The 20,823-nt window shown below is 57.5% G+C and overlaps 3 protein-coding genes across 13 annotated transcripts; all 3 read left to right on the top strand.

Moving 5' to 3' along the window:
* Positions 1-1,413: 1,413 nt before the first annotated feature.
* Positions 1,414-4,794, top strand: DPH2 (diphthamide biosynthesis 2). 3 transcript variants are annotated; one of them, XM_004266319.3, is made up of 6 exons: positions 1,415-1,867; positions 2,041-2,153; positions 2,415-2,638; positions 2,837-3,520; positions 3,614-3,790; positions 3,872-4,794. In XM_004266319.3, the coding sequence occupies exons 1-6, from the start codon at positions 1,721-1,723 to the stop codon at positions 3,994-3,996; spliced, it is 1,470 nt and encodes a 489-aa protein (XP_004266367.1). In that variant the 5' UTR covers positions 1,415-1,720; the 3' UTR covers positions 3,997-4,794. The 3 variants fall into 3 exon arrangements, with proteins under 3 accessions (XP_033277775.1, XP_004266367.1, XP_033277777.1); XM_033421884.2 differs by lacking the exon at positions 2,041-2,153 and having other exon boundaries at positions 1,414-1,867; XM_033421886.2 differs by lacking the exon at positions 2,415-2,638 and having other exon boundaries at positions 1,416-1,867.
* Positions 4,795-6,426: 1,632 nt separating this feature from the next.
* Positions 6,427-9,661, top strand: ATP6V0B (ATPase H+ transporting V0 subunit b). Its single transcript, XM_004266317.4, has 8 exons — positions 6,427-6,583; positions 7,274-7,322; positions 7,549-7,632; positions 7,760-7,837; positions 8,051-8,120; positions 8,240-8,291; positions 8,512-8,702; positions 9,372-9,661. Exons 1-8 carry the CDS (start codon positions 6,517-6,519, stop codon positions 9,396-9,398), a joined length of 618 nt encoding a protein of 205 aa, XP_004266365.1. The 5' UTR covers positions 6,427-6,516; the 3' UTR covers positions 9,399-9,661.
* An 875-nt stretch (positions 9,662-10,536) lies between these two features.
* On the top strand, positions 10,537-20,711 carry B4GALT2 (beta-1,4-galactosyltransferase 2). 9 transcript variants are annotated; one of them, XR_007470003.1, is made up of 10 exons: positions 10,537-10,849; positions 11,799-11,979; positions 12,114-12,168; positions 12,458-12,813; positions 13,017-13,252; positions 16,575-16,765; positions 16,908-17,030; positions 17,150-17,254; positions 17,981-18,145; positions 19,838-19,972. XR_007470003.1 is itself a non-coding variant. In XM_049694062.1 (9 exons), the coding sequence occupies exons 3-9, from the start codon at positions 12,116-12,118 to the stop codon at positions 19,435-19,437; spliced, it is 1,131 nt and encodes a 376-aa protein (XP_049550019.1). In that variant the 5' UTR covers positions 10,537-10,849; positions 11,799-11,979; positions 12,114-12,115; the 3' UTR covers positions 19,438-19,831. The 9 variants fall into 9 exon arrangements, 8 of the variants coding, with proteins under 8 accessions (XP_049550019.1, XP_049550024.1, XP_049550000.1 ...); XM_049694062.1 differs by lacking the exons at positions 17,981-18,145; positions 19,838-19,972 and adding an exon at positions 19,371-19,831; XM_049694043.1 differs by lacking the exon at positions 17,981-18,145 and having other exon boundaries at positions 10,539-10,849; positions 19,838-20,711.
* The last annotated feature ends 112 nt before the right edge of the window (positions 20,712-20,823 follow it).

Below are 20,823 nucleotides of genomic sequence, written 5' to 3'. Positions count from 1 at the left end.
CCAGGGTGTGTTTCTTGTGTGGGGTTATTGAGGCACCCAGACTTGCACTTGGTTGAGAAGAGGTATAGAAAGCGGGGCTGAGTATGTGGGGGAGGAGATATAGTGGACCCCAGAGGAAGAGGAAGGCAGGCCCTAGTGTTGTCTGCAAACCCATAGCTCCCCAACTCTGTGGTACCTGACCAGCACGTGATGATCAGGGTTTGGTCAGGACCAAGGACAGCTCCCGGCCTGCTGTTGCTCTCCTCCCTTAGCAGGGTTCCCTCCCTTTCTGTCTCAGCCATAGTTCCACCCTGGCTGCCTCTCAGGCACCCCAGCCATCCCCTCAGTAAGATCGCAAGAGCAGGATTGGGTTCTCCTGACTCCCAGCCCTAAGCCATGAGTCTCCTTGGAAGTGTTAGGAGAACTGGTTACTCCCACGATTGTCTCACTTTTTCTCCTGTTCTTTTCCCAACCTCTGCGCAAATTCTGTGTCCTCCGTTCTTCATCATTCAATCTCTTCCCACACCAGCCAGCATCAGCCCCCCTTTCATGTCATCCCCTGAGATCACTCTGTCCCCTTTCCCTTACCCCTCCTCCATCCCATTCTCACCTTACTCTTGATTTTTCACTTCTGGAGTATGTAGAGATGTTTCACATACTTTCTGTCCTTTTCTCCTACGACATAGCACCCGAGTGTCTTCCTCCCTGCTGCCATGATCCAATGTAGCATATATAACCTGGGAGAATGAGGGGTCTAAGGAACAGCTTCTGAAAGCAGACCTGGGTACAGATGGTGCCACTGATTTGCTGTATCTTATTAGGCAGTTAGCCTCTTTGAGCCTCCGTTTCCTCATCTGCAAAATGCGACAGCTCTTACTCCAAAGACTGAACTCTGTAGTACCTGGTGAACAATTAGTGCTCAGTGTTTGCTTGATTGAGACTGCCGTGAGGATAGTAGTGGATTCTTCCAGTACATGTGCTATGCAAAGGACTACTTTATGAAGTTTTATATCTAAATTAATTTGCCCCAGCAATCCTATTAGAAGTACTATTGTTACAAGTCCCATTCTGCAGATGAGGAAACAGCCATTAAAGACGTTGAGTAACTAAGAGCCTCAGTCATTAGTAAGGGGCAGAGCGCAATATTGAAACCCAGGCAGTTTGGTACCTAATTTAAAAATTATGCAATGCCTAATTATCTATCACCTCCCAGCTGAGAGTGCAGGGGAAGTGCTTAACAGTGTAGGCGGATAGGAACTGCTCAAACTGGAGTAGTTATTTTCAGGGAGTCGGTGTCTCTGAGGGCGCTTGGCGGCTGAACCGGAAGACCAGCGCCCGGAGAGGTGGGCCAGGAGAACTGCAACACCCACAAGGCTCCGCGCCTCCTCTGAGCCACTTCCGATTGGCTTCGGGCTGGGAGGCCGACTATTGGTTCTGTGTGGGCTGGAGGGCGGGAGCCGTGCTGATTTTTAGATGGGTGAAGTTGCCATCAGCCCCGCCTCAAGCACCCGGAAGTAATCTCCCTGGGAGGCCCACGTGTAGCGGAGAAACGGGAGTTCGGATGGGTCGGGTCCTGGCCCAACGGCTGCGGGCTGACTGACTCCCCCCCGACACCACTCCCTCCGCCCCACTCCCTCCCCCCACCCCCTCCCCCGCCCGCCCACCAAGCGACACTATGAGGGCCGTTTTTGAGAAGGCGGGGCCTGAAGCTAATTGAGGGAGGTCCCCGCTGCCTCCCGCTATGGAGTCTACATTCAGCAGCCCCGCGGAGGCGGCGCTGCAGCTAGAGGCGGGCGCTGCCGGGCTGCGCACTCCTCTTGGGGACCTGGACCGAGTGTATGAGCTGGAGCGAGTCGTTGGATTTGTCCGTGACCTGGGGTGTCAACGGGTGAGGAGCGGATGGGTCGCCCAGAGGATCGGGATCTTGGGTGATTTTGTGAGGATGGGAATGAGGGAAGATGCTTCTCTGGGAGGAGGGACTTTGAAGGTTAGGTAGGGACTCCCGGAAGGTTTCCCTTGAAGAGGAGAGGCTGTTCCTGACTCCATGGTTTATGCTTACAGGTGGCCTTGCAGTTCCCTGATCAGCTATTGGGAGATGCTGGGGCCGTGGCTGCACGACTGGAGGAGGCCACAGGGTCGAAGGTGTTCATTCTGGGAGACACAGCCTATGGCAGGTGTGAACTTGGAGCTTGCCGATAGAGGGTGGGGTAGGTCTAGGGATCCAGGGCTCATGGCATTTCCCCTCTATGACAGTGTCTGACCCCGATGGTTGCGTTTCTCCCTGATGGTGATGTTTCCTCTCCTGATACTAGCTCTTCTCAGTGACGGTGTCTTCTTTTCATAACGTCATATTCTTCACTGACCACATTTTCCATTGATGACGGCAACGCTTTTCTCGATGAGAACCCCTCTCACTAATGGTGTCTCCTCTGCAGCTGCTGTGTGGATGTACTGGGTGCTGAGCAAGCTGGAGCTCAGGCCCTTGTACATTTTGGCCCTGCCTGCTTAAGCCCTCCTGCCCGCCCACTGCCCATTGCCTTCGTCCTTGGTCAGCGATCTGTGGCCTTGGAGCTCTGCGCTAAGGCCTTCGAGGCCCAGAACCCAGACCCCACAGCGCCTGTGGTGCTGCTGAGTGAGCCGGCCTGTGCCCACGCCCTGGGTGAGGGTTTTGCCTTTGCATGCAGGAAGGGTGGGCTGACCAGTTTGTGCCTTAATTTCTCCATGTCAGTACACTCCCATGGAGTTCTTAATATGGGTTTGACCCCAGCCTCTGCTTTTGGTTCCCATTCAGTCTCCTGGGGATGAGGGGGATTCTGCTTTACCAGACCCCAACCCTGACACCACCTCCTTCTTCCAGAGGCCTTGGCCACCCTTCTGCGCCCACGGTACCTGGACCTGCTTGTCTCCAGCCCAGCTCTTCCCCTGCCAGTGGGCTCCCTCAATCCAGATCCTGAGCCCCTGGAGCGTTTTGGGCGCCGCTTCCCCCTGGCTCCAGGGAGGTGTTTGGAAGAGTATGGTGCCTTCTATGTGGGGGGCTCTGAGGCCATCTCTGACCCTGACCTTGACCCAGACCTGAGCCGACTGCTCTTGGGCTGGGCACCAGGGCGGCCCTTCTCCTCCTGCTGCCCAGACACAGGGCGGACTCAGGATGAAGGTGCCCGGGCTTGGCGGCTAAGAGCACGTAGACACTATCTGGTAGAGAGGGCCAGAGATGCCCGTGTGGTGGGGCTGCTGGCGGGCACGTTGGGTGTGGCCCGACACCGTGAGGCACTGGCACACTTGCGGAACCTGACACAGGCTGCTGGCAAGCGTAGCTACGTGTTGGCCCTGGGGCGACCCACGCCTGCCAAGCTTGCCAACTTCCCTGAGGTGGATGTCTTTGTGCTGTTGGCCTGTCCTCTGGGTGCCCTAGCCACCCAGCCTTCTGGAAGCTTCTTCCGGCCTGTATTGGCACCGTGTGAGCTGGAGGCTGCCTGCAACCCTGCATGGCCACCTCCAGGCCTGGCTCCCCACCTCACACATTACGCGGACTTACTGCCTGGTGAGTGGTGGGGGCACTACCTAGGCTAAAAATGCTTGGGGCATGGAGTTGGGGGGCCAGGATGGATCCGCTTTCTCCCTCCCTCCCTTCCAGGCTCTCCCTTCCACGTGCCCCTCCCTCCACCTGACTCGGAGCTGTGGGACACCCCAGATGTGTCACTCATTACTGGGGACCTCCGACCCCCACCTGCCTGGAAGCCATCAACTGATCCTGGATGCTCAGCCCTAACCCCGAGGCCCCAGCTGGAGCTGGCTGAGAGCAGCCCTGCAGGTGAGTGTGGCATATCTCCACTCCCATCTGAATTCTTCCCCTATGTTCAGGCCACTCAGCCTCAATCCCCTCCCTCTGCAGCCTCATTCCTTAGTTCCCGGAGCTGGCAGGGACTGCAACCCTGCCTGGGTCAGACGCCGGTGACGGCAGCTGTGACCGGAAGACGAGGGATTGCCATCGCCTACGAGGATGAGGGAAGCAGCTGATACCATGTGGGGCCAGAGCCACAGGTGGACTTGAAGACCTTTAGTGCTCCCTGCACCAACCCCACTCTTCTGCCAGGATCCTTGAAGGAGCCTGTCACTGAGGCAGCCCCTCACTGGGGATAGGATTCAGCTCTTCCTGTCCTGTCCTGGCGCTGGCACAAGGCTTAGCACATATTGGCTTGGTAAATATCTGTTGTTTGACTGATGCGGAAACAGCTTTGGGTCTTCCCTGAAGCCTTCTGGGCCATCTGTTCTCCTGGGAACAACAGCACAAGACAGTTGAGGGTCTGCCTTTGTTAAAGGCAGGTGCTAAATGGTTTAGACCATGGTTTCTCAATCTTGGCACTATTGACACTTTGGGCCAGATAATTATTTGTTGTGAGGGGCTGTCCTGGGCATTGTAGGATATTTAGCATCATCTCTGGTTTCTGCCCAGTAGGTTCCGGTAGTACGCCCCTCCCCAGTTGTGATGACCAGAAATGTCTCCAGATGTTGGCAAATGTCCCCTATGGGGGCAAAAGCGTCCCCAGTTGAGAACCACTGGTCTGCACCTATGCTGTCCAATACAGTGGCCACATGTGGCTGTTCAAACATAAATTTGAATTAAGTAAGATTAAAAATTGAGTTTCTCAATCACACTAATCACATTTCAGTGCTCAGATAGCCACATGAGAGGACAGTGCAGCTATAAGACATTTCCATCATTGCAAAAAGTTCTGTCGGGCAGTGCTGGTCTACACTGACTCCAATTAGTTTCTCAGGGAGATCACAGAAATTTGAATAAACCAGATAATTTTTCTCCTTGTTTCTTTTTATTCATCAAATACCGCAGGTCCTGCACAGGTCCTGTGGGTTGAGATCTGAATTGTATTTGACTAAATTCCTGTCCTCACAGTGTGTCTGGGAAGAGAGGCAGTTAAACAGGCAATTGCCACATGGTGAAGCAATATTCTTTATGAGTAGGGAAGCCCCCAGGGGCAGCTGGAGCCCAGAAGAGGCTTCTCAGAGGGAGTGTTACCTAAGCTGGATCGCTTGGAGGGGGAAAAAAAAAATCAGAAGTGAGGTGAAAAAGACATTTGGGCAAAGGGTACACCATGCTAAAACAGGCGTAAACCAGCATTGTGGGTGCTTCAAGCAAAGTGGAGTTGCTGGACCGTAAAGGTTCAGAGGGGTGAAATGAAATGACTCACCTCTTAATTCACCACATTTGCCGAGAATCTCAGCATATTGGCGTTGTCCAGCGTGTTGAAGAAGCAGGTGAACAGGGAGATGTGATTTCTGCCCTCAGGGATTGCCCAGTCTGCTAGTACAGGCAGTTCTGTAAACCGACCATGGTAACTGGGACAAGGTGGGCACCAATCATGTATTCTACAGATATGTATTGAGGACCCACTGTGTGCCAGGCACTGGAGATCCAGCAGTGAGCTCAGGAATCCTTTCATGGTGCTTATATTCTCGTGGTGGGGGCGATAGACACAGAACACTTAGTATGCAGAATGGTGATAAGGGCTATGGTAAAGCTGGGAAGGAGTGCAAGAGAAGGGGCTGCAGTATTAAACAGGATGGTCAGAGAAGGCCTTTTGAGGGTGAGCAAAGGCTGAAAGAAGTTAAGAATGAACCACGCGGATAATTTGGAGAAGCAGAGCGAACAAGTGCAAGTGCAAGTGCAACGCGTTGAGGGTGTGACCGGTGTGTTCAAGGAACAGCCAGGAGGCCAGTGCAGTCAGAGGAGGGAGTTAGTGGGGAAGTATTACGAGATGAAGTCGGGTAAGAGGCATGGGGAGGCGCAACAGTAGAGGCCTAGTAGGCCATTTTAAGGACTATGGCTTTTATTCCGAGGGAAATGGGGGCCTCCGAGGTATTTCAAAGAGAGTGACATGATCTTGCTTTCATAATGATCGCCAGGGCGGCGGGGGAGCCCAGAGCGGGCGCACTCCCCTGCCTCTAGTTAGGGAACCCTTCCTGGGGGAATGGTATCCCAAGACCAGTAAGTGTTGGCTGGGCCATGGGGTGAGCACGAAGAAGCGTGCTTCAGGCAAAGGAAACAGCATGAGCTCAGTAAGGGACGGAGCGGACACCCTCGCGGAACTGGGTGGGACGGTCGTGGGGAGGCCTGCGAGATCAGCACTGGCTTGGAGACTAAGCTAGGGCGGCGGCGAGCAGGAAAGCAGGGCTGGTGGCCGGAGCAGGACGGAGTGTCGGGGCGCAGAAGGAGCGAGCTTGGTCGGACGCGAGACTGACCGGCCAGGCAAGGAGTCGAGGTACTGAGTAAGAAGGGCATCCGAGGCCCTCAGGCGTGCGAGACTACAACCACCACAATCCTCTGCGTCGCACTTCCGGCATCACCAAGTTCTAGACCGGCGGCGCCGGGGCGCCAGGCCTGGCGTGTGGTCACGTGGCGCCGGCGCGTCACGTGGGTGAGTCAGGTGACACTGCGGGGCGGACGGCGGACGCCGGGACGAGGTTTGAGCTCCGGCCCCCCACCCCGCCCCCGACCCGAGACCAGCCGTCGTTGCCGCCATGACTGGGCTAGTGCTGCTCTACTCCGGGGTCTTCGTGGCCTTCTGGGCCTGCCTGCTCGTCGTGGGTGAGGCCGGGCCCTGGCGGGCGGGGCCGGCATCGGGCCGAGCTAGCCCGGCTGGAGCCCAGCGGGGAAGCGGAGGCTTGGGAATACTGGGCCCCGGCGCGGGGAGGAGACCCGTATCTCCAGCTGCTTGGGGAGGGGCGCGGGCGGGGCTTGCTGGGGACCGCGAGCTCAGCCCTTGTCCGTTTCTGTCACTGCCGCCCCCTTCCCTCGCTCCCTGCTGTCGTCCCTCTCTTGCTCTTGACCGGCCTGCTTGGGTCACGAGCCGGCTGCTCCAGTTCCTCTTTTCCCGGTAGTCTTGCTCTCCCCCCACACGCACAGCGTGTTGGGTAAACAGCGGCTCGGATTGGGCTGGCTGCATCTGGTGGGGCCTGGCCAGAGCTCTTGCTCCCTCCCCTCCTCCAGGGTATTCAGGCCTGCCGGTGGCTCCTCTTGACGGGTCTGGGTCAGGGAGGTGGTGTCACAGAGGGGATATGTTCCTGAAGGAGTGGCAGAAAATGGAGGTCTGAGTAGAGGCATTTGTATAGGCAGCTGTGCTTTTGCGTGGGGCCAGCCAGAGGACTCTCCCTTGACTTAGGTGTAGGCAGACCTTTTGGGAAGGTGGCCCATCAGCTGGGCAGTAACTTCTTGCCTAAGTTGTGGCGCTTCTCTCTAGAGAGCAGTCCCTAACCCTCGTTTTTCTCACTGCTGCAGGAATCTGCTACACCATTTTTGACTTGGGCTTCCGCTTTGATGTGGCATGGTAAGGGAGAGGTTTCCCCTAGGAGCTTCTTTGCAGCCTGCCCTCTCTGATCCGATCCCTACCGCACCCCACCCCACCCCACCCCCCCAGCTGTCTGGGATGGGGACCTTTGGGAAACATGAAGTGTTTTGTCTCAGCATGGAGGACTGGGGGTGTTGGGGAGGGGGTGGATTTTGTGCCCACTTCTCCACCACGGCTGAATTGTCTTCCGCCGTCTACACACCAGGTTCCTGACGGAGACTTCCCCCTTCATGTGGTCAAACCTGGGAATTGGCCTAGCTATCTCTCTGTCTGTGGTTGGGGCAGCATGGTAAGTGTTGGGGTCATGGGTCAGGGGAGGGGCTGAATCATAGCAAGTGGTGTCACTGGGTTCTTAGTCATCTTGGGGGCAATGACAGGATTGGGCTCTGCTCATTGGTTTCTTATCCGTCCACCAGGGGCATCTATATCACTGGCTCTTCCATCATTGGGGGAGGGGTGAAGGCCCCCAGGATTAAGACCAAGAACCTGGTCAGGTAAGTGTAGGACCCTTGTAAGGTTGTCAGAGCCAGCTGCATTGGTAGCTGCCTGTGCGTTTGACCTGCCTGACGTGCTGCTCCTGACAAGCCTCCTGCTGGGGTCGGATGTCAGTGGGGGAGAGGTGGCTGGAGACTCTTCAGGGAGGAAGGTTGGTTCCTTTCTCAACTCTTTCTCCTCTCCACTCCCTAATCCCCTGCTACCACTACCAGCATCATCTTCTGTGAGGCTGTGGCCATCTATGGCATCATCATGGCGATTGTCATTAGCAACATGGCTGAGGTATGGAGGACTAGGTGGGGTGGGCATCTATTCCAGTGTGTTTATATATTGCTTAGTGATGGTGGAGGAGGGGGAGTGGAGTAGGGGGTGATTTCTGATTATTTCTCTGCTTCCCTCAGCCTTTCAGTGCTACTGACCCCAAGGCCATTGGCCATCGAAACTACCATGCAGGTAGGTGGGTATGTGAAGGCAAAAAGTTGGGGCTTCACAGCTGCTTCCCCCTGCAGTGTGCACCCCAGCTTAGATTCTTCATTTTGATATTCTCTCACCTACGTTGGGCTGCTTTGTAGAGTTGGGGTGGTGGCTGGCCCCATTATTCCATGTTGAATCCCTTGCCCTCATGTCTCCTTGTGTCTGGCTTGGCCTCAGTGCTCCCCTCCCGTCGCTCCAGGTTACTCCATGTTTGGGGCCGGCCTCACGGTGGGCCTGTCGAACCTCTTCTGTGGCGTGTGCGTGGGCATCGTGGGCAGCGGTGCCGCCTTGGCTGATGCACAGAACCCCAGCCTCTTCGTGAAGATTCTCGTCGTGGAGATCTTTGGCAGTGCCATCGGCCTCTTTGGGGTCATCGTCGCGATCCTTCAGGTGCTGAATCCCCCCGGGAAGCCTCTATTCTTGTCCCCAACCCGGCCTCACCCTTCTTCTGGAGGAGCCACAGTGCTTCCGTCTACACCTGTAACCATAAGAACCTCTCACATAGTTTCCACCACCTAGTTCCCATCTTTTGGTTTTCCCCTTTTGAAGTTCTCCATTTATTTTTGTCTGCAGTGTGGTATCACTGACAACTGTCTTTTTTTGTCTGTTGTGTCTATATACAAAAGATTTAGCTTCTCTTTCTTGTTCTGTTATTTTGTCTCTTCCTCGCTGTCTTTATAGTCTAGACCAGGTTGGGATGCGTCTGTCTCAGTCCGTCTTGCTGTGTTTGACTGTGATGTCAGTAGGACAGCACATGGGGGGGTGTGTGATTAAGGATCAGCCTGAGTGTCTGAGTGTGACTGTGGGCGCCTGACTGGGTTGACTTGGTGACTGGCACTGTCCATATGCCACTTCTCTCTGTCTTGTCTGTCCCACAGTTGAACTCTGTAGTTGTCTCTGTGTCCCTGTTCACTGTGTTTGTCACAACATGTCCATCCTGGTCTAATCATCCATCTGTTGTGGTCTGTCCATCCTGCCATGGGTCTGAGCATCTGTCATTTGTCATTGTCTAATCTGTTTCTCTGTCCCTGACTGATTTCTCCTGTACCTCTTTTGCAGACCTCCAGAGTGAAGATGGGTGATTAGATGATCTGCGTGGGCGGGGCCGTGCCCCACTCTTATTTATTTGTGGTTTTCCCAGGACAGCTGGAGCTGTGCCCCTTAGGCTTTCAGGGGGCTTGGTGTTCAGGGCCCTCCCTGCACTCACTTCTGAGGCACTGCCTGGCTGGATCCGCAGTGTGGAGAGTGGGCTGCTGTTGACTGTGTGCAGCTTGGCACCCGTGTCCCACCTCCATCTCCAACCCATCTTCCCAGTGTTTGTGAAATAAACATGGTATTTGTCTGGGTCAGTGCTGCTTCTCTTGCCTTTCTTCGCCACCTCCTTTCACAGAGGAAGGGTAAACAGGCCTGTAGTTCTCAACTTCATGCCAGCTTCTTGCCAACTTTCCGACTCATATACACTGTCTCTGCTGTGGACAACCATGGCTCCTGGGTTGGAAGGAGAGTGTGCTGGGCTGAGGACTCTGTAGCTCTGAACATCTTTATTGAAGGGAAGGGGGGGGGTCTAGGTATATGGGCCCATGTGTTTGTGTGGGGAAGGGAGGTGTCCTAGTTCCATGCCTTCAGGGCTCTGGTCAGCCCAGCCTCAGTTAGCCACATGCTTACCTGGCTCTACCCTCAGGCATCCATCATCTCTACCCCTGGGGCCTTGGAACGCATTCATTTGCCTCTGCCCGTCCCAGCACCGTACCTGGCCAGTAACTACTTTGATCCCTTGGGGCCATGTCCAGCTCCTCCCACTCCTGTCCAACCTCCTGTTCCCTAGAAGCCCCTGCCACACACTTCTGTCTACGCCTTTCAGTGTCCTGCCCAGTTTTAACTAGCAGGCCCCTCCTCTGGCGGACCCTTAGTCATGCTCCCATCGATGAGCTGACAAATCCCTGATCTCCCTGCACGAGTTGGCCTAACTTCCAGGTGCCCTTCTTTGGCTGAGTTTGCGCTCCAACCCAGGCCAGACCCCATTCCTCCGTAATGGGTTTTACCCATCCACACCCTCTCCGGTTCGGACCTCGAATCCATCCCGTTGGATGAGTCTGATTAATTTCTCCCGCCCCTCCCTGGTCCTCCGTCCCCTCGCTCCGTCGCGCTTAGCCGCCGGCAGGGGCGGGCGTCGGAGACGCGCGGCGGGTACGGGCGCGCTGGAGGCGGGGGGCTGCGGGGGCGCGCGCGCGGGCGCGCGGGCCGGGCCTGCCCCTCCGAGGCGCCGTAGCGCGGGAGGGAGGTGGCGGCGCTGTGGTCTCTCGGTCGGCGGGTCCGTGGGTCTGCCCGGCCGCCCGGCCCCGCCCTGCCCCCCGGGGCGGCTCGGCTCCATGGCCCGCGGCGGCGGCGGGAGGCGGTCCGGGGGCCGCTGGGGCCGCTGACCGGGGAGGCGGAAGGCGGCGGGGCCGGGCCATGGGGGACGGAGCCGTTCGCAGCCGCCGGAGCCCGGAATCCAGCCGGAGCCGGAGCGGCGCCCCCTGCTGAGCCCCGAGAGCCGGGTGAGAGGGGGTCGCGCGCGGCCCCCAGTCCGGGGCCCCGAGATTCTAGACCCGGCCCCGCGAGGGGTGCCCCGAGCGCGGCCCCGAGATCCCCGCCCAGGACCCGGTGAGAGTCGCTAGCGGCCGGACCCCGGCCTGGCGTCACCCCACCCTACCCCCATCCCTCGAGTCTCCTCGCCCCTCTCGGGCTCCTCTGCCCGCTCCCAGCCAGCCTCCCTTATTGTCCTCGCTCACCCTGGCCTCGTGGCGTGGGGAGGCGCTCCTCGCTCCCCTTTCCTCGGCCCTTACCCCACATCCTCTCCTCCAAGCCCCCTCCCCGCCAGGCTCCACACCCACCCTCTCTTCGCTGTCTCCGGGTCTCGGGGTGCCACGTGTTCAGGCCACTGAGCCTTACAGCCCCGCCCAAACGCACCTCGCAGCCTGGCAGCCTGACCCAGAACCCCTGCTCCGGAGGGAGGGGTGGGAGTATTTGCACGTGGGTCCGGGTGTTGTGAACTGCCCGGGAGCCCGTCTGTGTGACTCTGTAAGTCCAGGAGCAGCGGCTTTGTTTGTGAGTGCGTGACTCGTTGTGTTGCTGTTACTGTCACCCAGGCGTGTCTGTGACTCTATATGTAGTTCTGTGTGTGTCTGAGTGCAGGTGACTGTAGCTGGGACTGCGGGTGTCTGTGTGGTTGTGTGATGCTGTGTATCTGAGTGAGACTCACCCTGCTCTCTGAAGCACTGCCAGGAGTGCCCCCCAGAAGTGTTGCTGCTGTGTCGGACCCACAGTTAGAGCCATGGCCCAGGCAAGACCCTCTCCTAACATGCTGTCTCCAGGGCCCAAGCGTTCCCCTTTCTGGGCATCAGAACCAGCAGTGCTGGGCAGGCCCCAGAGAGTTCATCCCAATCCTTGAGGTCTTATGGGAGGTGTGTCTGATGCCCCACTCTGTATTTTGACCTCTTGCTCCAGAGGGAAGGGATCCCATAAACATCTTGTTCAGATTTGGGCCACCTGGATGCTGAGGGCCACTTCGCAGCCTGGTCCCAGATGGCCTGGCTTGCTTGCCACTGGAACATGTCCAACCAAACCACTGTCCCCCATGTTCCCCAGAGGACTAAATGAAGTCTTGAGTACAAAGTGCTCTTGCATGGTAAGTACTCAGTAAGTGGTCTCTCTCCCCCAGACCAGGAGTCCTGGGTTGAGGATGCTGGCCTGTGGGGCGTTTGTTCTCTGGGGCACAGAGAACACATGTGGGTCTATACGTAAACGTGTTTCCTTGTTCAGGTATGAGCCAGCGTGAACTAGAGGTCACATGTCCACGTGCTTGGGAATCCATAGGGTGTGTGTGAAGTCGGGCAATAAGGGCACGTACCTGAGTGTGAGGGTGGGTGAGGCTGTGCTTATGAGTGTCAATGAGGATGAGGAAGGAAGGCATTGTTTGAAGATGTGGGAGTAGTGAGTTGCCCGGGACTGTGTGTATTTGCAGGTAGAATGTAAGTCGAAGGGTGTGAGCAGGTAAGCGTGAGGATGCAGGTCTAAGAATGTGAGCGGTGCGCAGGAGGTGGGTGGGTGGCCTAGCCCCTCCGGCCCTGACCTCCTGGGTCTGTTTCTCTCCTACCCCTGCTCAGGCCAGCAGCCGGATGCCCGGGCCCATTGGGCGGGCCGGTGGCCGCCTGCGGGATGAGCAGACTGCTCGGGGGTACGCTGGAGCGCGTCTGCAAGGCCGTGCTCTTACTCTGCCTGCTACACTTTCTCGTGGCCGTCATCCTCTACTTTGACGTCTACGCCCAGCACTTGGCCTTCTTCAGCCGCTTCAGTGCACGAGGCCCCGCCCGTGCCCTCCACCCAGCTGCCAGCAGCAGCACCAACTGCTCTCGGCCCAACGCCACTGCCCCCAGCTCCGGGCTCCCCGAGGCTCCCAGCGCCCGGCCAGGCCCCACGGCTCCTGTCCTGCCACCCTGTCCTGACTCGCCGCCTGGCCTTGGTGAGCCTACAGGGTGGGGCTTGCCTCTAGGGATGGGCAGGGGACTGGGAGAGTGGAGTCTTGACCCACGGGAGTGCCAAGGGTCTGGGTGTGTTGTCAGAGGGCTGTTCCTGGGGTTCCCTTGCCCACCCCAGGCGGAGGGAGAGGGCTGATGTTCCTGGGTTCTGATGAAGGCCTGATTCCTGCCACCGTCCTGCCTGCAGTGGGCCGACTGCTGATTGAGTTCACCTCACCCATGCCCCTGGAGCGGGTGCAGAGGGAAAACCCAGGCGTGCTCCTGGGCGGCCGCTATACACCGCCCGACTGCACGCCAGCCCAGACGGTGGCGGTCATCATCCCCTTCCGACACCGGGAGCACCACCTACGCTACTGGCTCCACTATCTGCACCCCATCCTCAGGCGACAGCGGCTGCGCTATGGCATCTATGTCATCAACCAGGTGTGTTGCCTGCGGCCCCCAGGCTGGCCACCAGCCACCAGGGAACCTATGAGCACCTGTGGGTGAAGGGCCCACATGCCTGCTGGTGGAGCCACAGGGTTGGGGGCATTCGTGGCTGCTTGTCTGCCAGTGGTTGTGCGGACATGTGTACGTACATGTGGGGGCACGTGTATGTCATTGCGTGTGTAGGCAGGTTTGTATGTGCGTTCAGGGGAGTGCACATGTGTTAATGGTGGTGTGCACACTGCCAGGTGTGTGCGTGGCCTCGATAGGGGGTGAGCGCCATTGTCTACCCGTGATAGGCCCCATCCATGGGGGTGGCGGCTTAGGGTGTGCTGGTTATGAGATATGGAGGGCCCCGAGCAGAGGGAGAGTTAGACCTGAAAGAGGGATCAAGTCTGCCTTAGGGCCAAGTGCTGAGCACAGCTGAGATCCAGGAATTCAGCTCAGGCTCTGAGCCCTGCCACGGGCCTGGCTGGGGCTGGCTGCTGGAACCTGGAGAGGATCTGATAGAGGCCCTCCTCCCCACAGAGAATTCCCAGACTTGAACTTGGATCCCTTTAGACTCCAGGACAGTGGTGTGTGACTGGAGTTGGAGCAGGGGGCAGTGGGACCACCAAAGGGCCTGGTCCAGCCCTGGGGTGGGAAAGCGACGATTGAGATGAGTCTTGAGGGATGATCAGGCATCAGCGGGCGGAGGGACTGGAGGAGGCAAGCATTTTATGTAGAGGGACCTGGAGGCCCCAGGCCCCAACGAGAGAACTGGTCTCATGTGTTCGGGAGCTGTCCACTGAGGGGTGGGGTCCAACATGTAGGGTGGGTAACAGAGATGAGGTTGGAAGAGCTAGTGGAGGCCAAACCCAGAAGGGTCTTAGGAGGCATCTTAAACAGTTGGATTCTGGCCTGAAAGTGATGGGGCACCATTGTGAGGTTTTAATGTGTGCTTATTAAAAAGATTGCTCTGATTGCTTGTGGACAGTGGGATGGAAGGGGAGCCTGGAGGCAGGCTTCAGGAAGGAGGTGGTGAATGTGCATACGAGTCGGGCAGGAGTCGTGTGGGTGAGGGGAGAGATGTGACACAAGTGGCAGAGAGTAAGGAAAGGGAGATGCCGGGACATCTCGAGGGTTTCTGTCTTGACTGTTGGCAGTGTGGATGCCTGCGCCTCTGAATGAGATGGGAACATAGGATCTAGGCCAGGTCTGGGGGAGAGTGCCACTCTGAATTCTTTTTTGCATGTGATGAATTTAAGTGCCTGGGGGAAGTATAAGAGGAATGTTCAGCAGGCAGTTGGACAAATGAATCGACCTAGGAGTGAGGTCTGAGGTGGAGAGGGATCTGTGAGCCACCAGTACACAGATGATGGTCCCTAAAACCAGCAATGTCAGCCTGCCCAGGAGGCTTGGGAGCTGAGAGGAGAAAGCCAGAACATAAGGGAATGGGTGGAGAAAGAGAGAACACACAGGCCACGCGGGTTGGCCAGAAAGGTTTGAGGAGACCCAGGAGAGCTTGGTGTCCCAGGAGCCCAGGAATAAGCGCCAAGAAGGGAGCGTGGGGCTTCCTGGTGGCGCAGTGGTTGAGAGTCCGCCTGCTGATGCAGGGGACACAGGTTTGTGCCCCGGTCCGGGAAGATCCCACATGCCGCGGAGCGGCCGGGCCCGTGAGCCATGGCCGCTGAGCCTGCGCGTCCGGAGCCTGTGCTCCGCAACGGGAGAGGCCGCAACAGTGAGAGGCCCCGCGTACCGCAAAAAAAAAAAAAAAAAAAAAAGAAGGGAGCGTGGCAGCTGCATGAGCGCTGCTGGGGGAGTAAGGAAGGATGTAGACCAAGAAGCGTCCAGTGGATTTAGCAACAAGGTGGGCCCAGCGAGAGCCATTTCAGGGGCCTGGTGGGGGCGGAAGCAGATTGCAGTGGGTTGCAGAAGGAATCAGATTTGACAAAATGCAAGTAGCCAATTGGAGACAACTCTCGATCAAAAAAAACCCCCTCTGCTCAGAAGGGAAGGCAAAAGGTAGGGTGGTGGCTAGAGGGAGGGCTTTCTTTGGATGGGAGAGAAATGAGCATGTTTATGAGCCCTGTGGGAGAAACCTAGGGCTCTGGGGTGGTGAGTGAGGTTAGAAAGGAGTTCCAATGAGCCAGGAGAAAATGGACAGTTGCTCCAAGGGCTGGTGGGAAGGTGCAGGGCAAGGAGAAAAGAGAGCAGGTGGGGCTGGGCCGTTCAGGGTCCAGGGGAGCAGCTCCCACCCCCTCGGGCCCAGGCTGGCTGGTGAAGAGGAGGGGCTACTCCTCCTCTCCTTCCAGAAGGTCCCACTTGGAGACCAGGAGCCTCTCTGGCTCCAGCCTGGAGATCATGGGTTGGATCAGGGGGCTCAGGGGCCAGCCAGCTCCTTCCATGGAACCCTCCTTGCTCTGGCCAGAATTTGGAACTTGGGGCTACATGGCCAGGAGGCTGGCCTCAAGGAGACCTCGTCCCGCAGCCCATTTCTCGGGGGATCCGAGGCTCACTGTGCTTATCATTTTGTTGGGGAGACAAGTGAGTTGAGCCTGGTCCCGTCCTGGTCCCAGAGGCTGCCCAGGGAGTTGGATGAGGATCTCCGTGAGCCAGAGGGGACAGGTGGCTGAGGCTCATGGCTCAGTCCTCGTGGTCCCTGCATCTTAGATGCTGGTCATTTGGGGGCATGTTTTGTTCATCTCACTCTGTGACGTGCTCAGTAGGGAAACTGTGTTCAGGGCCAGTCATCTCTAGGATCTGCACCAGCAGAGAGAAGACGCCTGGCACCAAGGACAGGGCCACGTGGCATGTTTGAAGGAATGAATGAAAGGAGAGCTCTAAATTGTAACAGTTGGAATGGACCCTGGCATAAGTGAAGCACACAGGAGGAAATGAGTAATTATACTGGGGCGGGGAGGCTTGGTGACAGAGGCCTTTCCAGACATGAGTTTGATAAGCAGAGAAGGAGAGCATTCCAGGCAGAGGGAACTGCTAACACCGAGGCCTGGAGGCAAGAAAGAGTCTGGCATGTTCTGGGGTCGTGGAGGAATGTAGTACAGCTGGGCCTCGGCATCTGAGGGCAGTGGCATCTGAGGGCAGTGCTATATTCACCAGGCTGATCGGAGGGCAGAGAGCAGGTGGAGTCAATTCCTGAAAGGCCTTGCAAGGCCAGGTCCAGGGTAAAGAGCTGGCCTTGATCCCTACAGTCTGGGGGCCCCAGTGGGGGCAGGTGGGGTAGTACTAGGCCCACAGGGACCGCTCTGGACGGTGGTAAAGTGGCAGGTGTCTCTGAGTCTCAGGCCCAGAGCTGACCTGTCCCCTCCGCCAACCCCAGCATGGTGAGGACACCTTCAACCGGGCCAAGCTGCTCAATGTGGGTTTCCTAGAGGCGCTGAAGGAGGACGCCACCTACAACTGCTTCATCTTCAGTGACGTGGACCTGGTGCCCATGGATGACCGCAACCTGTACCGCTGTGGCGACCAGCCTCGCCACTTCGCCATTGCCATGGACAAGTTCGGCTTTCGGTGAGGGCTCCCTTCTCAGGTGGACCCGGGCCTCCCCACCCCACCTAGGCCATCGCTCCCAGCCCCAGTGGCCCCCTAGCTGCTGGGCCTCCGTCTGGAATCCCCGGGGGCCCCTCACTGATGCCTGCCTTCCGTGCCCTAGGCTGCCCTATGCCGGCTACTTTGGAGGTGTGTCGGGCCTGAATAAATCCCAGTTCCTGAGAATCAATGGCTTCCCCAACGAGTACTGGGGTTGGGGTGGTGAGGATGACGACATCTTCAACCGGTGAGTGGTGACAGGGTGGGGAGTAGACTGGGTGCTTGAGGTGGGGGGTGGGGCGCAGACCGGGCGGGGCTCTTCGCCCTTCCTGGCGCCTGCTCCAGCCCGGCTGTCCCCGTCCCCAGGATCTCCCTGGCTGGGATGAAGATCTCGCGCCCAGACATCCGCATAGGCCGCTACCGCATGATCAAGCACGACCGGGACAAGCATAATGAGCCCAACCCTCAAAGGTGACCCCCAGCGCCCCCGACCCCAACCGCCCCGGCCCCTCCGTCTGTAGAGGTGATGTCCTGGTGCCACTGATCCCCAGAGGTGATCCCAAGGTCCCCGACCCTTGACTTCTAGAGATGACTGCCACCACCCCGATCCCTGTTCCCCAGTCCCCAGCTCAGCCTCTCCCCATCTGGCTCTCGCCCCTGGCCTGATTCCTAGAAGTGACTGAAGTTTAAAGGCAGGGCTCAGATCGTCACTGAGTAGCTCGCATTCCTCTCGGTGCCCTCGCAGACCTCACTTGTGCCAGAACAGATAGGACGAGAGATAGCGGGCCCAGGGTACAGCTCCAGGGCCTGCGGACCCGACAGAGGTGGCCCGAGCCATGTGGGGTGGTAGTGGAAATCATTGCTGAGCCCTCTGAGATTGGAGTAGGCAGCTGGTCTCTGAGGAGGAAGCAACATTGGTGTCTGATGCTGGGTGGGAGAAGTGCCTGAGGGCATGTGAAATGTAGGGGCCGGGGGTGAGAGGGTGCAGAGCAGTCAGACCCAGTCCCGGCTGGATAGCCCGTGTGAAGTTCATTCTAGGCAGGGAGGCCGGCAGAGGCAGCACAGGGTGATCAGGGCAAGGTGCTGTCCTGGCAGAAGAGGGAGTGATGGTGGGAGGCTTCCTGGAGGAGGTGATGGTAAACTGGAGTTTGAAAAGAGTTATTCATTCTACAAATATGTGTCACACACCTACCCTAGGCACAGTGCTATATTCACCAGGCTGACGGAGGAGGCCAGTCTGGATAAAAGGAATAATATGTGTAGGAGTCTGGAATGTGAACGTCCATTGTATACGCTGAGAGTCTGAAACTCTTCAGTCTGAAGGCTGGGAGTGACAGGAGAGGAGGTCTCTGCTGATCCCAGGTTGGGAGTTTCACTTTTGTCCCAGAGGCACTGGCGAGTCATGGAAGGGTTTCCAGCGGGGAGGGGGCAGGACCAGATTTGGGTTTGGAAGGATCACCCTTTGAGTTTGAAGAAGGTGAAGGGCTGGCAGAGCTGCCGGGTGGAGCAGGAGGAAGCAGACTAGGCCCAAAGGAGTTGACGGAGCCCCGGGTGCATGTGGTGTGACACTGCCGTGCCCACACGGGACCAGTAGGGATGTTCTGCTCTGAAGCCAGTGCGTCAGAGTGGGGAGGGAGGCGGCAGCACTGATGGAGGGTTGATCTTTGGCAGAAGCGTGACACACCAGGCGTCCAGGGAGCTGATGAAAAAGCAGTTCAGATAAAAACCATGGTGAGCAGGGAAAGGACGAGAGGCTGGGAGAAGAGGTGCTTCGGGGCATCTGAGAGAGAGCGCTCAGTGTTGGGATGGCTCTGGAGAGCGATCTGAACTGAGCTCAGAAGGACTGGGAGGATCAAAACAGTTGGGATGAGGGTGGGAGGAGCTCTGGAAGCACATGCCAGGGGCCATGGTCCTGTTTCAGGAATAGCGTGTCTAGGTGTCATCCTCAGTTGTGATGTCTGCCTTGGGGAGGAGTGGCATGATAGCGAGATGTTTCTGGCTTAAGGAACTCTGTGAATGCTGGTTTCATCTACCTAGTTGCTTTTGCCTCAGATCTAGGAGTTCTGGATTCTTCTTTCCCTCACCCTACATGTCCGGACCATCAGCCGGTCACATCAGTGCAACCCCCCAAACATATCTGAGCTGGTCCACTTTTCCCTTTACCTCTGCCCTAGTGAGGCCTCCGTCCTCTTGCCCGGCCGGTTTTCTGTCTTCCCTCTTCTAGAGTTCATATTCCCTGGCCCTCCCTCCCCCAAACTGGGCGAAAAATCCCTCAGTGTCTTCTCACCCACAGAATAAAAATCTGCTTCCTCTGACTTACAGAGGCCTGCCCGTACATGCTCTAACCTCCCAGCTAATCTTACTCTGGTTTTTCCCCTTGGCCCATTAAGCTCGAGCCAGTCAGCTGTGCAAATTCCCATTTCCCGTGTAGGGTCAGCACGTGCTGTTACCTCTGCCTGGAATGCTCTTCCTCTGCTGTCAGCTTGATGGCCCGCACGCACCCCTTCCACAGCAGTCATCCTGGTCTCCCTCTCCTGTCTCCCTTAGCGCGCTGATGTCTTCCTTGTCTGTTACTTGTCTCCCTTAGTGGAATAGACTTGCCACGAGAGGAAGGACCTTGCTGTCCTGTTCATGGCTGTGACCCTGGTGCTTAGAGCGCGCCTAGCACACGGGGACTGCTCAATAAATAGATGGTGAAGGAGTGACTAAAGGATGAGGAACAGAGAAGATGGCACAGAGATGATGGGTGTGAGGAGTAAAGATGGTGCATACGATACAGGACCCGTTGCATTTGAGGTACCTGTGGGGTGCCCTGTGTCTAGGTCTGAGATGAGAGAAAGATTTGTGAGGATGTTGTGATTCTGGACTCAAGTGGGTGAGATCTCTTTTTTGAGGGTAGTTGCAAGAGCCAAAGGGCTCTAGGCAGGTGGAGGGGGCGACGAAGAGAACCGAGTCACCCCAGGAAGAAGCCAGGATGGTGTGCCCCTTGGCCCCAGTGATCTCTGTTGGGTTTGGTGGTGAGCCCTGATCTGGACCCACTTCCATCCTATCTAGGTTTACCAAGATTCAAAACACGAAGCTGACCATGAAGCGGGACGGCATCGGGTCAGTGCGGTACCAGGTCTTGGAAGTGTCTCGGCAACCACTCTTCACTAATATCACAGTGGACATTGGGCGGCCCCCGTCATGGCCCCCTCGGGGCTGACACCAATGGACAAAGGCTACCAGTGCCAAGGATTGCCTGCCAGAGGACTGACCTACAGCCTGGCTGGTGGCTGCTCTGTGACAGATCCCCCAGGACAGAGACTGTGGGCTCTGTTTTCTGAGGGTCTTCAGTAGGCCCCCCAGCTGCACCTGGAAGTTTCAGAACCTACTTCGGGGAGCTTCTGTCCTGGGCAGGCCCCTCAAGTGTGGCCCTCTATGGGGTCAACCCTTCTTCCTGCTCCTCCCTCCCCAGTTCAGCCCCCCTCACTGTCAGGGTTGGGCCAGCCCCTGCACTGCCTCGCCGAGTGGCCTGGGCCAGGTCACTCCACCTCTCTGTGCCTCAGTTTCCCCCCCTTGAGTCCCCTAGGGCCTGGAAGAGTGGGAGGTATGACTAGGGGGCAATGTCGCTTCCAGGGGGAATTCCCAGACCTGGGGATCCCCCATGCTCCCAGGGGAGGGGAAACCTTTTTCACTCAACATTGTAGGGGGCAAACTCCGGTGCACCCCCTGCTGAGGAGCAGCGCCAGGAGGGGACCAGAGGGGGTGCTGTGTCGCTGCCTGGGATCTTGGGGTTGGGCTTTGCATGGGGGCGGTTGGGGCTCGGATCAGTTGGGTTCCTGCCCCGCCCCCCTCAGAGAGAAGGCAGTAGCCCCAGGGCCGGCTCGTGTTTGTACATTGCACAGAAACTTGTGTGGGTGCTTTAGTAAAAAACGTGAATGGAGGAGCCCCTTTGTCTGTTTGGGGATGGGGATCTGGATCCCTAAACCCAGACCCGGAGTGTGTTATGGGACGGCCAGGGGGAACCAGGACAGCCTATCGGTCTGGCCCAGGCTGTC

Source organism: Orcinus orca, chromosome 1 (assembly GCF_937001465.1).
Source record: "Orcinus orca chromosome 1, mOrcOrc1.1, whole genome shotgun sequence".
NCBI lineage: Eukaryota > Metazoa > Chordata > Mammalia > Artiodactyla > Delphinidae > Orcinus > Orcinus orca.
This window is presented reverse-complemented; position numbering and strand designations above follow the sequence as displayed.

Bases quoted from the DNA above. Each gene is read 5' to 3' on its own strand.
- ATP6V0B (XM_004266317.4), top strand. From the start codon at position 6,517: ATGACTGGGCTAGTGCTGCTCTACTCCGGGGTCTTCGTGGCCTTCTGG. The intron at 6,584-7,273 runs GTGAGGCCGGGC...TCACTGCTGCAG, and splicing joins GGCCTGCCTGCTCGTCGTGG to GAATCTGCTACACCATTTTT. The intron at 7,838-8,050 runs GTAAGTGTAGGA...TACCACTACCAG, and splicing joins AAGACCAAGAACCTGGTCAG to CATCATCTTCTGTGAGGCTG.
- B4GALT2 (XM_049694043.1), top strand. From the start codon at position 12,116: ATGAGCCAGCGTGAACTAGAGGTCACATGTCCACGTGCTTGGGAATCC. The intron at 13,253-16,574 runs GTGTGTTGCCTG...CGCCAACCCCAG, and splicing joins GCATCTATGTCATCAACCAG to CATGGTGAGGACACCTTCAA. The intron at 17,031-17,149 runs GTGAGTGGTGAC...CCCCGTCCCCAG, and splicing joins GATGACGACATCTTCAACCG to GATCTCCCTGGCTGGGATGA.
- DPH2 (XM_004266319.3), top strand. From the start codon at position 1,721: ATGGAGTCTACATTCAGCAGCCCCGCGGAGGCGGCGCTGCAGCTAGAG. The intron at 1,868-2,040 runs GTGAGGAGCGGA...TTATGCTTACAG, and splicing joins GTGACCTGGGGTGTCAACGG to GTGGCCTTGCAGTTCCCTGA. The intron at 2,154-2,414 runs GTGTGAACTTGG...TCTCCTCTGCAG, and splicing joins GGAGACACAGCCTATGGCAG to CTGCTGTGTGGATGTACTGG.